Raw genomic sequence first — 12,345 nt, 5'->3', positions numbered from 1 at the left:
GGGAATTAGTACTGTTCATAGTCAATTTACTTAGGGGCTTAAAGGACTGTGTGTTTTGGTAACAGAACATACAATAAATGCAACATATGGGTGCACAGCAAAAAGTCCCTCTAGATTGCAGATCTACCCAGGATTCACATGCTAGTTCCCATCTCCCACACGCCACTTGATTGATCTCCTGCTTCTACATTAGTGCTGGTAATGGTTTGGTGATACTACACTGGGAAGAGATGCATACTAAAGCTGGCCACTAACGGTCCAATTTCTAACGAAAAATCGTTCGAGCGATCAGAAATTTTGATCAGACGAAAAATCGTTCCCTACACCATCAACTAACCAATCATTGCTTCCGATCTATCACGACCACCAAGAAAATCTAAATTTTCGTTCGACGAAAATTCATTCGGGCGACATTTTTTTCACTCGTTCATAATCGATTGTGTTCACCAATGGAGATTATTTACAACCAATTCGATCAGAATTTCTTGCTAGAAATTGGACCGTTAGTGGCCAGCTTTAGACTTCCACAGCTTAAGTTCTCTGGTCTTCTCCTGTGACCCACTGGGGAGGGGTGTCCCTAGAACTTCCTGGGCATGCTTTTAGCGCAGGGTGGGATCTGCTTTCTTTACAGGCCGGTGTGGAGCCACATAGCTCCATCCTGGGATTTCCTGCATGTGAGTGTGACAGAACACCTAAAAACTGTACGAAGATATGCTGCTGGACACCAGCGGGTAGAGTGGATGTTACCCAGTGCTGGGACCATTTAAAGTGTACCTGAACTCAGAACTTCCTCTCTGCTCTAAAAGATACACAACAGCATAATAATCCTTAAACAAAAACATTTCTTTGTTACAGCTGATACAAATCCTAAAATAAATCTGCACTGTTTCTACTTCCTGCTTTCATGGAAGCAGACATATTGTTAACAGCCTGTGGTTTCAAATGAGCTTATCTGCCATCTCTGCTGTGGCAGTCATGTGACACAGAGGAGAGATCGAATTACAACTTGTGATTATACAGAAATGAGAGGGATTATAGAAAATAGGTAACGAAAAAAACTCAGCGGGGGGTACTCACCTCGGGTGGGGGAAGCCTCCGGATCCTATTGAGGCTTCTCCCATCCTCCTCGGTCCCACGGTGGCGGCGAAAATCCTTCCGGAGCTGCGGCGATGTAAATATTTACCTTTTGGCTCCAGTGCAGGCGCAGTATCCGCTCCTTCTCATGGAGATAGGTGGAAATAGCCGATCTCCGTCGGGCCGCTGTACTGCGCATGCGCAAGGCTTCTGCGCCTGCGCAGTAGAGCGGACCCGACGGAGATCGGTTATTTCCGCCCATCTCCGTCAGAAGAGCCAAAACAGCGCCCCCGCTGGAGCCTGGAAAGGTAAATATTGAACAGGCTGTCAGATTTGTCGGGCCGGCTTTGAAGAGCTGCAGCGAGACCCCCGTGGGACAGTGGAGGACCGAGGAAGCCTTATTAGGATCCAGAGGCTTTCCTCTCCCGAGGTGAGTACCCCCTAGTGGACGTTTTTCTTGTTACAGTGTCTCTTTAAACAGGCTAAACTAACTAAATACATACAGGTTGCATTTATCTCTGTTTTCCTTCTGTCCTGTGCAGGAGTTCAGGTCCACTTTAATGGCTACTGCTCTCTGTGCTACTCTGCATATTGGGCATAGCTAAGAGAATTGCAATCACTTTCCATATATAAGCATTACTTGTACAACACACATGTGTTTTTGAAAAGGAGAGCCTGCAGCACACCACATATGCCAAAATTCTTCTTTTATTATACAGAAGACATCGGTGACAGAAAGGCTTGCATGTTTCAGGCCACCGTCTGGCCCTTAGTCATAGCCTAACTGAAACAGGTGCAGTAAGCATACATAAATGCTAAACCCCTCCCACAACAATAAAGGAGAGTAAATAGTGACCTAAATAATTAAAACCAGCAACACACATACACACACAGGTTTGAAAGCATAATTAATTGAGATAAGGTATCTGATGGGAAATAGAGAAATACCCACATTTAGCCCATTAGTGTTCAACAAGTAAATACAATACACTTCTCTTTGGAAAGCAACTTTTTTTTTTATTTAAGTGTAATGTAGATTTTTGTTTTCAAGGAATAATAAGTCTGGATTCACAGTTAGATGCGTTGCATTGCATTGCAGCATGCTTTTTCAATGGAATCCAACACCAAGCAACTCAACGCAACGCATCTAAGTGTGAATCCAACCTGAGGAGATTCCCTGAAGCTGGATTCACACTTACATGCATTGCATTGAGTTGCATCCTACTGGAAAAAAAAGCCTGCTGCAAAGTGATGCAACTCATTGCATTTAAGTTTAAATCCAGCCTCAAAATAAGCTCTAATCATCTTTTGGAGCAAAAAGAAAAATAAGATTCTGCCTTATATTGGGGGTAAACCAGTATGAGCTGGAAAGAGATCAAGCAATCCTAGTGTAGAGTACCTTCCAACGGGATGACCTCATCACAGTGGAATAATCTAGTACAAAATCCTTGGCATGCACATAATTTTGGAAGCAAACATCCTCCATTAGGTGATGAGCAACTGTCTCAGCTGTAACGAGCACAGTTGTGTAAGAGGCCTTGCAGCTCTTTGCAGATAGTGTCAGTCAGATTCAGCTTGGTTTAGATGTGCTGCCATTCCTCTCTATTGTGTACAAATTTCACTGATTGGTAAAAACAACTCTTTTAACTCTGCTATTCACCCCTCAATGGTCCAATTATAGGTTTTTAACTCTGTGTGTGTGTGTGTGTGTGTGTGTGTGTGTGTGTGTGTGTGTGTGTGTATTAATTAACAATTAACAATTATTTAAACAATTTTTTAAATAATTATGTATAAATGATTTAGTCAGTGTTTGCGCATTGTAACATTTTTCCTCTCCCTGATTTACATTCTAACATTTATCACATGGTGACATTTTTACTGCTAGCAGGTGATGTCAGTGGAAGTAGCTGCTGCTTGCTTCTTTGGCAGTTGTTAACAGCTGTTATTTCCCACAATGCAACAAGGCTCCCACAGTGTGATATCAGTACCATGGTCCTGACATCACACTGTGGGAGGGGTTTCAACGCGATATCAGCCATACAGAGCCCCCTGATGATCTGTTTGAAAAAAAGAAAAGATTTCTCATGGGAAAGGGGGTATCAGCTTCTGATTGGAATGAAGTTCAATTCTTGGTCACGGTTTCCTTTTAAGAAAAGACATAATAGTCTACCTATCGTGTGTGTGTGTACTAAGAAAAGACAGTAACAGTCTACCTACCGTTTGTGTGTGTGTGTATGTAGTAAGGAAAGACAGTAACAGTCTACCTACCTCTTTAACTTTTTTTCAGAGAGAGCACTCAGTTCAGAATTAAACATTGACATAAATACAGAACCTGAGCTGACAACCCCTACTGAGAGAGTTAATCCACCTGTTCTGCTTGAGCCTGAGGTAAAAAATATATATATATTTTTTTAATAAGAAATGATGTGTGCAATTTTGGAACTGTATAGTTTATTACCGGTGTTAAAAGTATCAAGATTGTAGCTTTTTTGTTTTTAGTGGACTTCCTCAGTTTGGACAAATGATAAACTTTAAAGTGTACCTTTAGCAAATAAAAAGTACTTAATTCGGGATCTTAATGAGGCTTCCCCATCCTCCGCAGTAGCCCTGATCCAGCCCTGGAACCACCCCTGTCATTACCTCCCTCCCCCACGGAATATCCACCAACAAGCTTGTCAGCGGATGTGCACAGGCGCAGTAGTGCATGCATTTGCAATCCAGCGCAGACGCAGTACCAACTAAACACACACACCCCCCCCCCCCCCCCCCCCGAGCTCCAGCAGAAATAGCCAAACCTGATTGGGTCCTCCCTACTGCACAGGTGTGAGACGACTGCACTTACGCAGTAGAGCGGAGCCGATCGGGCTATTTCCGCCAGAGCTCGAGAGGGAGATGGTAATGCGCTTGCATTGGATCACAAAGGTAAATATTATTGTCTGCTGCTGTCCGGGGGGTCCCACGCTGGATCCACATTGGCACAGGAGGAAGGGGAAGCCTCCTTAGGATCCAGAGGCTCCTCCCTCCCCCCCAAGGTAAGTATTCCCGAGGGGGAAAAAACAGATTTAACAGTTTCTTTTTTATCATGTAAAGCTCTGATATAAAATAAGGCTTATTACCTCTGTTAGATTTTTACTGCTTTCAGTATCCCCAGTGGTGGGTGGAAAGATTTCCTCTTACCTAATATAGAAATCACCTCGATCACATAAACAAGAAGGGAGAGAAACACCACAAAAAGAGACATAAATGTAAAATAATAATAATAATATACTGCAGAATGTTATAAACCTACAGTCTTGTATTTACTGATGCCAGTTTCCTCAGCAGAAAACGTTTTCATCATTTCCTATTGGAGTGTCTATGATCTCTTCAAGTGTACGTGAGATGGGACTTAAGAAATATATCCCATACAATAAAACCCCTGTGTCCCTGAGCCCACTGCCCCTGTGGCGGTGCTTTTTTTGCCAGCATGCATGCGCGACACACGGACGTTACACACTTCAGGGGCCAATTGCAGAAGAAGGAGGAGGCGAAGGAGGACGGCGAGGGACCGATAAGCCTGGAGGGGGCTGGGGGAAACCCCAGGTATGTATATACACATCTCAGGTTATATGTACATCTCAGGTTTCCTTTAAAGGACAACTAGCACAAAGCATTTTAAAATGTAAAATAATTACTTTTCTCATACTTCCCTGCCACTTACCAGCCATATGTAGTAGTAGAAAGCTGACAGATCTGATAGCAGATGGACTAGTCTAAAATCTCATAGGGGATCCTCAAGATCTCCTTTATTCTTTACAGAAGCTCTCTCTGGAACAGGATCTACAGTGGTGTGAAAAACTATTTGCCCCCTTCCTGATTTCTTATTCTTTTGCATGTTTGTCACACTTAAATGTTTCTGCTCATCAAAAACCTTTAACTATTAGTCAAAGATAACATAATTGAACACAAAATGCAGTTTTAAATGATGGTTTTTATTATTTAGTGAGGAAAAAAAAACTCCAAATCTACATGGCCCTGTGTGAAAAAGTGATTGCCCCCCTTGTTAAAAAAATAACTTAACTGTGGTTTATCACACCTGAGATCAATTTCTGTAGTCACCCCAAGGCCTGATTACTGCCACACCTCTTTCAATCAAGAAATAACTTAATTAGGAGCTATCTGACACAGAGTAGTCCAAAAGCACCTCAAAAGCTAGACATCATGCCAAGATCCAAAGAAATTCAGAAACAAATGAGAAAAAAAGTACTGTAATTGAGATCGATCAGTCTGGTAAAGGTTATAAAGCCATTTCTAAAGCTTTGGGACTCCAGCGAACCACAGTGAGAGCCATTATCCACAAATGGCAAAAACATGGAACAGTGATGAACCTTCCCAGGAGTGGCCGGCCGACCAAAATTACCCCAAGAGCGCAGAGAAAACTCATCTGAGAGGCCACAAAAGACCTCAGGACAACATCTAAAGAACTGCAGGCCTCACTTGCCTCAATTAAGGTCAGTGTTCACGACTCCACCATAAGAAAGAGACTGGGCAAAAACGGCCTGCATGGCAGATATCCAAGGCGCAAACCACTTTTAAGCAAAAAGAACATTAAGGCTCGTCTCAATTTTGCTAAAAAAAAATCTCAATGATTGCCAAGACTTTTGGGAAAATACCTTGTGGACCGACGAGACAAAAGTTGAACTTTTTGGAAGGTGCGTGTCCCGTTACATCTGGCGTAGAAGTAACACAGCATTTCAGCAAAAGAACATCATACCAACAGTAAAATATAGTGGTGGTAGTGTGATGGTCTGGGGTTGTTTTGCTGCTTCAGGACCTAGGAGGCTTGCTGTGATAGATGGAACCATGAATTCTACTGTCCACCAAAAAATCCTGAAGGAGAATGTCCGGCCATCTGTTCGTCAACTCAAGCTGAAGCGATCTTGGGTGCTGCAGCAGAACAATGACCCAAAACACACCAGCAAATCCACCTCTGAATGGCTGAAGAAAAACAAAACGAAGACTTTGGAGTGGTCTAGTCAAAGTCCTGACCTGAATCCTATTGAGATGTTGTGGCATGACCTTAAAAAGGCAGTTCATGCTAGAAAACCCTCAAATAAAGATGATTTACAACAATTTTGCAAAGATGAGTGGGCCAAAATTCCTCCAGAGCGCTGTAAAAGACTCGTTGCAAGTTATCGCAAACGCTTGATTGCAGTTATTGCTGCTAAGGGTGGCCCAACCACCAGTTATTAGGTTCAGGGGGCAATTTCTTTTTCACACAGGGCCATGTAGGTTTTGAGTTTTTTTTTTCTCACTAAACAATAAAAACCATCATTTAAAACTGCATTTTGTGTTCAATTGTGTTATCTTTGACTAATAGTTAACGGTTTTTGATGAGCAGAAACATTTAAGTGTGACAAACATGCAAAAGAATAAGAAATCAGGAAGGGGGCAAATAGTTTTTCACACCACTGTATATAAAAATGTCGGGTGGCCTCCCTACTCCTTCACACTATTTTGGCAGTTGGACTGAGCAACTGCCATTCAGTAACTGCTTTTGTAAATAAATATTGGATAATCCCCCATGAGGAGATGGCCTACTCCAAAACCTGTTATATATGTCACATTTTCACTACCTACTGTAAGTAACAGTGACATTACAATGTTGTTGTTTTTTTTTTTTTTTTTGCTAGTGGTCCTTTAAGAGAGGCATGCTCTGAGGATTTTTCAGATCACAGGCAGATCATTTAATACATGGAAATGACAGGTAGTTATAGTACTATACTGTGTCTAGTCTACTAATTTGCACCTTATTTTATGTATTATTATTACTGCACAACTGCTTTTCATGATTCCCTCATCTTTGTATATTAGACCAGAGTTGCTAAGATGCTGTAGTGCACTTACTATAATTACGGTATGTATCTTTGTGCTCCCTGCAGGTGCCAGTCCTTCACGCCACAATGATACGGTCTCAGAATACAGCATCTGGTGTGTCATCTCCATCCCTTGCTTTGACACTGTTAAGTCCTGCATTGTTTTTGTGGCTCTTGAACATTATGCTACATATGTAAGCAAAGGAACAATGCAACTGCAACCAGCGCTACAGCACAATAATATACACATGCTGGCTTTAGCTCTTTATCTTCCATACAAGAAAACATCTGGAAAATAGATGACTTACATTGGATTTGGCTTTCAACCTTATGCTAAATGAAGATGTTTCTCAAAACATGGGGATCTCCTTTCTTGTTTCATTGCATCATGGCGTCCCACCACAAAGACATGCAGAAAGCAGCAGAAGTGGACAGGAAGTGTGAGGTGACCAGACAGTGACTGCATATTGCTGTGGTCAGCACATAGCTAGGACTTGGCAGCTTTGTTGGTTGACCTCTGACATCCAGACATATGGCTGGTAACTGAACGGGAGGAACTGTAATGTTGACGGAACCTTTTCAATGCTGGTTGCCTCATAAAGAGCTGAATCCTCTTCTCTTCTCCTGCCCTGTGACTCCAAGCCATCCCGGTACTATTATTCCTGTATGTGTGAGGATATCAATGCTATGAACTGAAACAGAAATGCTGTGTGTTGTTCTCCATATCGCAGAAGAAGTCTGGAGGAAAAGTGGAACTGATGTGCCTGGAATAGGGACACTTACCTTTTCTGACTAAACAAATTGGAGAGACACTTCTGCTCTGCTACAAATGGGGACTAGAAAGGGGCAATGCTTAATCTACGCACCTGTTTTCATTTGTCAGAATTTGTCCATTCTGCATAATCAGAATCTGCATCATTCTGTAAAATTAAGAAGCAGAGCAGATTTTTACACCACGATCACTTTGGTTGTAATACTGGCCACACACACTAGATGTGCATACTCGTGCACAATTTCTTTCACCTGCATAGATCGGGACTTAATCCTTGGGGCAATAGTGCAGGGCCAAGTTCTGTTGTTATGGATAAGATGGAGGGGTGACATGGAGAGAGAGGGGTAAGGAGGGGAACAATGCACTGAGTTGTCGTTCGGATGAGATTATCTGGCAGTCCAGATCTCTCGCCAATGTATCAGGAAGGGTCAGACGTAGCCGTACACATTGTAGATTCTAGACAGAGGAAGCTCCGTTAAAAAACAACCTTGCCTCTGTATAAGACTTAAGATTTTGATTGTGCTATGAAACAATCAGTTTGATAAAACATCTGTGCACAATTCAATTGCAAATTTTAAAGAGGAACAGGGATTGCACTTCATCCCAATCAGTAGCTAATACCCCCTTTCCCATGAGAAATCTTTACCTTTTCTTGAATAGGTCATCAGGGGGGTCTGTATGGCTGATATTGTGGTGACACCCCTCTCACAGTGTGATGTCATGACAAAGGTCTTGACAGTTTGTTGTCTGTAAACCTCGTTGAGTTATGGGAAATAACAGCTTTTTCCAACTGCCAAGCAAGTAACAACCCCCTCTGTGCATAGAACTCTAAGTAACAAACATTCCATTCAGATCACCTGGCAGAATTAAAGATGTCACCACCAGTGATAAATTCCAGAATGTAAATCAGAGACAGGAAAGATTTTACAATGGGCAAACACTGCCTAAATAATCTATAAATGATTATTGTAAGCAATAAGCACTTTTATTTAGTATGTTATTTTCACTACAGTTCCTCTTTTAACCATCAGTGTAAGTACTTTCAGTGAAATGCAGTAATTTTCCTGAAAGATAAAGAGAGATGGGAAATGTTGATTTGATGAGACCAAATTAATTGTTTTTTTAAAACCATTGCATTATTGCTTTCAATCCATTTCAAACTGTTTTGTGAAAATCATTATTTGAGATGGTTGCATTGAAATTTGCATTGAACTCAGTCCATATCTTACCAGCACAGATATCACATATAGTATTAAAGTGAAACTCCATTTTCATTCAACATTTGTAAACAAACACATATCTATGCTCTTCTAAACTTTACTTACAAACTTAATGTTGTTAGTATGTTTCTACTTCACTTTGCTGCCAGTTATGAATTTCCAAAACTGGCGGAAGCTGAAAATTGACTTCTTTATAAAACTGGAATCTGCCCTCTCTGTATGGACAGCACAGACTGCCCCCATATTCTGGAGGAACTAGCTGCACAGAGTAGGAGCTTGTTACTCATTTTCCACACTCGCACTAATTTATTTGCTGGCAGCAATCTTGATTTCTCCACCATATCTCTTTTAGGAATCCTGTGAAATAACATGCTTACATGTAAGGAGTAAAATAAGCATTGCTATTTATCCACGCCATGCATAGCGCAACAGTGGAGTCTCACTTTAACAACTAAAAAACACTTGTAATGTATGTACAAGTTTCAAACTGATGGTTAGGTTTCAGTGTATGCCGCTTTTCCTGTCTCATGGAAGCTTCAAGCAAGCTTAAGTGGGTTTACTACTGTAGCCGTATTTATCCTCTGCATTAGTGCACAGATTGTGACAGCCAGGTGATTTTGTTTTTAACTCCCAGAGATGCATAACTTCAATATCAGAAAACTGAAGTTGAGGAAAATGAGTAACCGGAAGCTTAAAGGTTGCTTTAATGTATATGAAAATAGAAAACGTAAGAAGTTCTAGTCCAAAGGACATATTTGTTAAAACCAAAAATGCTTATGAGCTTTGCATATGGACTTCTCACTGTAAAACTCAAGTCCCTCCTACTGGGAGAGGGGGGAACAAACACATCCAGACTCCGATAGTGACAGCAATCAGTATAGAGAGACGTGGGAACTATCTGCACTCTCTTTTGTCCGCCTGTATCCTGTGATAAGTCTTTGTTCTGGATATGTGTTCCATTTCTGCACCAGTGCTGTGCCAGTCTTCCATTCATTGGTTATAAAAAATTGGGCGCCTCTGTTATTAAGCAGTAACAAGCAGGGCCGGTTCTCTCATGAGGCAAGGTGAAACACAGATTACAGGGGCTGCCTTTTTGTACTGTGTGTACCTTCCTGAGAAGGAATGGCGTGGCTGAGGGTGAGCAGTTTGTTTGTCACAGACTCACAGCCAGCCAGTGTGCTATTGTGATGAGCTGCAGCATGTCATGTGAGAACATTAAATGAAGCAGAGTAGATTGACTGGTGCATCCTCACAAGTTTGCCTCAGGCAGCAAAACGTCTAGAACCGGCCCTGGTAACAAGATTTGCATAAATACTTCACTGCACATCACAACCAGGTGTATTTTACATTCCATTACTCCATACACTGCTCAAACTTTCCTATGTGAAATGATGTGATGTGTAGCAAATAAAAAAGGGAACTATAGTTGTACTTTTATAAACTGGCCCCAAAGTGCTTCACCTTTTTCTCAGTGTCTGAGGCCCCGTTTCCACTGTATCTGAATGTGCAGCATTTTCCCACATGCGAGCCGGACAGGGAAACGCTGCCTATGCTGACACCAGCATGCCGTCTGAATCGCCTACAGGTGCAATTCTGGATGGCATGCTGCAGTTTTCCCTTGCACCCATCCGAATCCCTATAACCATGCAGCCGTGATTCATCTGCAGCTTTGCAGCAGTACGAGTGCCATGTCCAGTTCGGAAACTGATGCCCTTAAACACCTTTAATTTCTTCAGTCAGGCATACATACAGTGAGGGCTAGGTGATTGGCCTAAGAGCCGTTTCACATACTAACGCATCATTGGAGGTCATTAAGGCCTCTGATGATGCGAACCCCCATTGTATGAACCTCTGTATATATACCCGACTGAAGAAATAAAAGGTGTTTAAGGACACATTGCCTCATCATATCCTTTCTGCTGATCATTAACGCTAACTCTGAGTTGCTGGTGTTCTGGGCAAGCACCGCCAAAAGTGACCGGCCTTCTGTCTGCATCTGGTGCCAACACTTTCTTGCTAATATTAGCACACCAATTCGGAAACTGCTGTAGCACCCAGTGGAAATAGGGCCTCAAGGTGCCCACTAATGATACAATCTTGATTGTGCTTCTTGAGTCTATGTAATATGAAGTACTACCTAAGGTATCCATTCAAAGTGTATTCACTCATTTTGCCCTTCTACTACATACATTTGGTAAAATTGTGCAATCAAGATTGTATCCCTGTAGGCTAGTTTCACACCATAGGGCAAATGTAAACATTTTCGGACAAATCTGAACTTTAGGATTCGTTCAAGCAGGTTCTGACATGTCCGCTGTGTCGCAGTGACTATACACAAGGTCACATCCTGCGCAACTTTTTCAGATGCAGGATGGATATTGAACATCATAGATAGCACGCTGTCTATCACATGCCCCCTACAATGGACACCAAAAAAGAATGAACACACACTAAGGGTCATACATTTGATTGCGGCTACGCTTTAGTGTTAAATCAGCTTAAAGTGCTGACTCAGTCCAGAGCAGCCAAACAATGTCAAACCAGCACTGGCAAGTGACATCTGTTGAATAGGAGAACCTGATTTGTTGATCTGGGGCTTGCACTAAGGGCCGTCTATAAGCATAGCAGACTGTGTGACTGTTATGGGGCCCTACACATCAGGGGGTTGGCAGTTATTATTCTGACAGCTCATTGTATACTAACTTGCTGTAGCTATTCCCACTTGTGATGAAAATGCTTCTCCTGGCTATTATGTGCTTACAACGCCTCTTGTAACATCATAATGGCTTCTTAATGTATGCAGAGTTGTGAAAGGTACTAGAATGCATAGCTTAATTTCCCATACTATAAAACCTTTCCGGTATAATACACTTATGTGGTTATTATGGTAACATTTACTTCTTAATATATGGAAGTAAGCTGTGCAATAACTTACTGTATATGCAACTTATCTATGTGTAATATTAATACGTGTAAAATGAAGGAAAACGTTCACATATTCTGCAGTATAAATGATGTTGCACAATCTTCCTGAAACATAAATAAAACATATGTATATTTAGTTAAAGTAATGTCTGTTCATATGTTGTACAGAAAAGGGTACCGCTTTATTTTACCTCTCCCACTGCCTATCAGCAACACACGGCCTGTTCTTCTAGGGGAAATTATGGTGTGACATTATTATGCAACCCCTCCTCGTCCTGCATCTACTGTATATGTGGCTCTGTATGTACAAATATCCATCCCCTGGGAGAGGGATGCGGTCATATTGATGTACACTGATCCCAACAGGCATCCAAAAGGGACTTGTGAGAGCCATATATCGCTGGATGTGAAGGAGCCTATGTTATGGTCATTTTTCCATGAAAGGTAGAATATAATTTTAAACCAAAATTACATGTAAAATCCCCCCTCTACTCCAATA

The 12,345-nt window shown here is 41.7% G+C and overlaps 1 protein-coding gene across 1 annotated transcript in view; it reads left to right on the top strand.

Moving 5' to 3' along the window:
* Positions 1–11,953, top strand: part of GFRA3 (GDNF family receptor alpha 3) — a 90,104-nt gene extending 78,151 nt beyond the window's left edge. Inside the window, exons 7-8 of the mRNA XM_068277007.1 lie at positions 3,362–3,462; positions 6,996–11,953. Coding sequence (XP_068133108.1) covers positions 3,362–3,462; positions 6,996–7,127 — 233 coding nt within the window. The 3' untranslated portion in view covers positions 7,128–11,953. The remainder of the gene's footprint in view (positions 1–3,361; positions 3,463–6,995) is intronic.
* The last annotated feature ends 392 nt before the right edge of the window (positions 11,954–12,345 follow it).

This window comes from Hyperolius riggenbachi, chromosome 3, assembly GCF_040937935.1.
Source record: "Hyperolius riggenbachi isolate aHypRig1 chromosome 3, aHypRig1.pri, whole genome shotgun sequence".
In the NCBI taxonomy this organism is placed as follows: domain Eukaryota; kingdom Metazoa; phylum Chordata; class Amphibia; order Anura; family Hyperoliidae; genus Hyperolius; species Hyperolius riggenbachi.
This window is presented reverse-complemented; position numbering and strand designations above follow the sequence as displayed.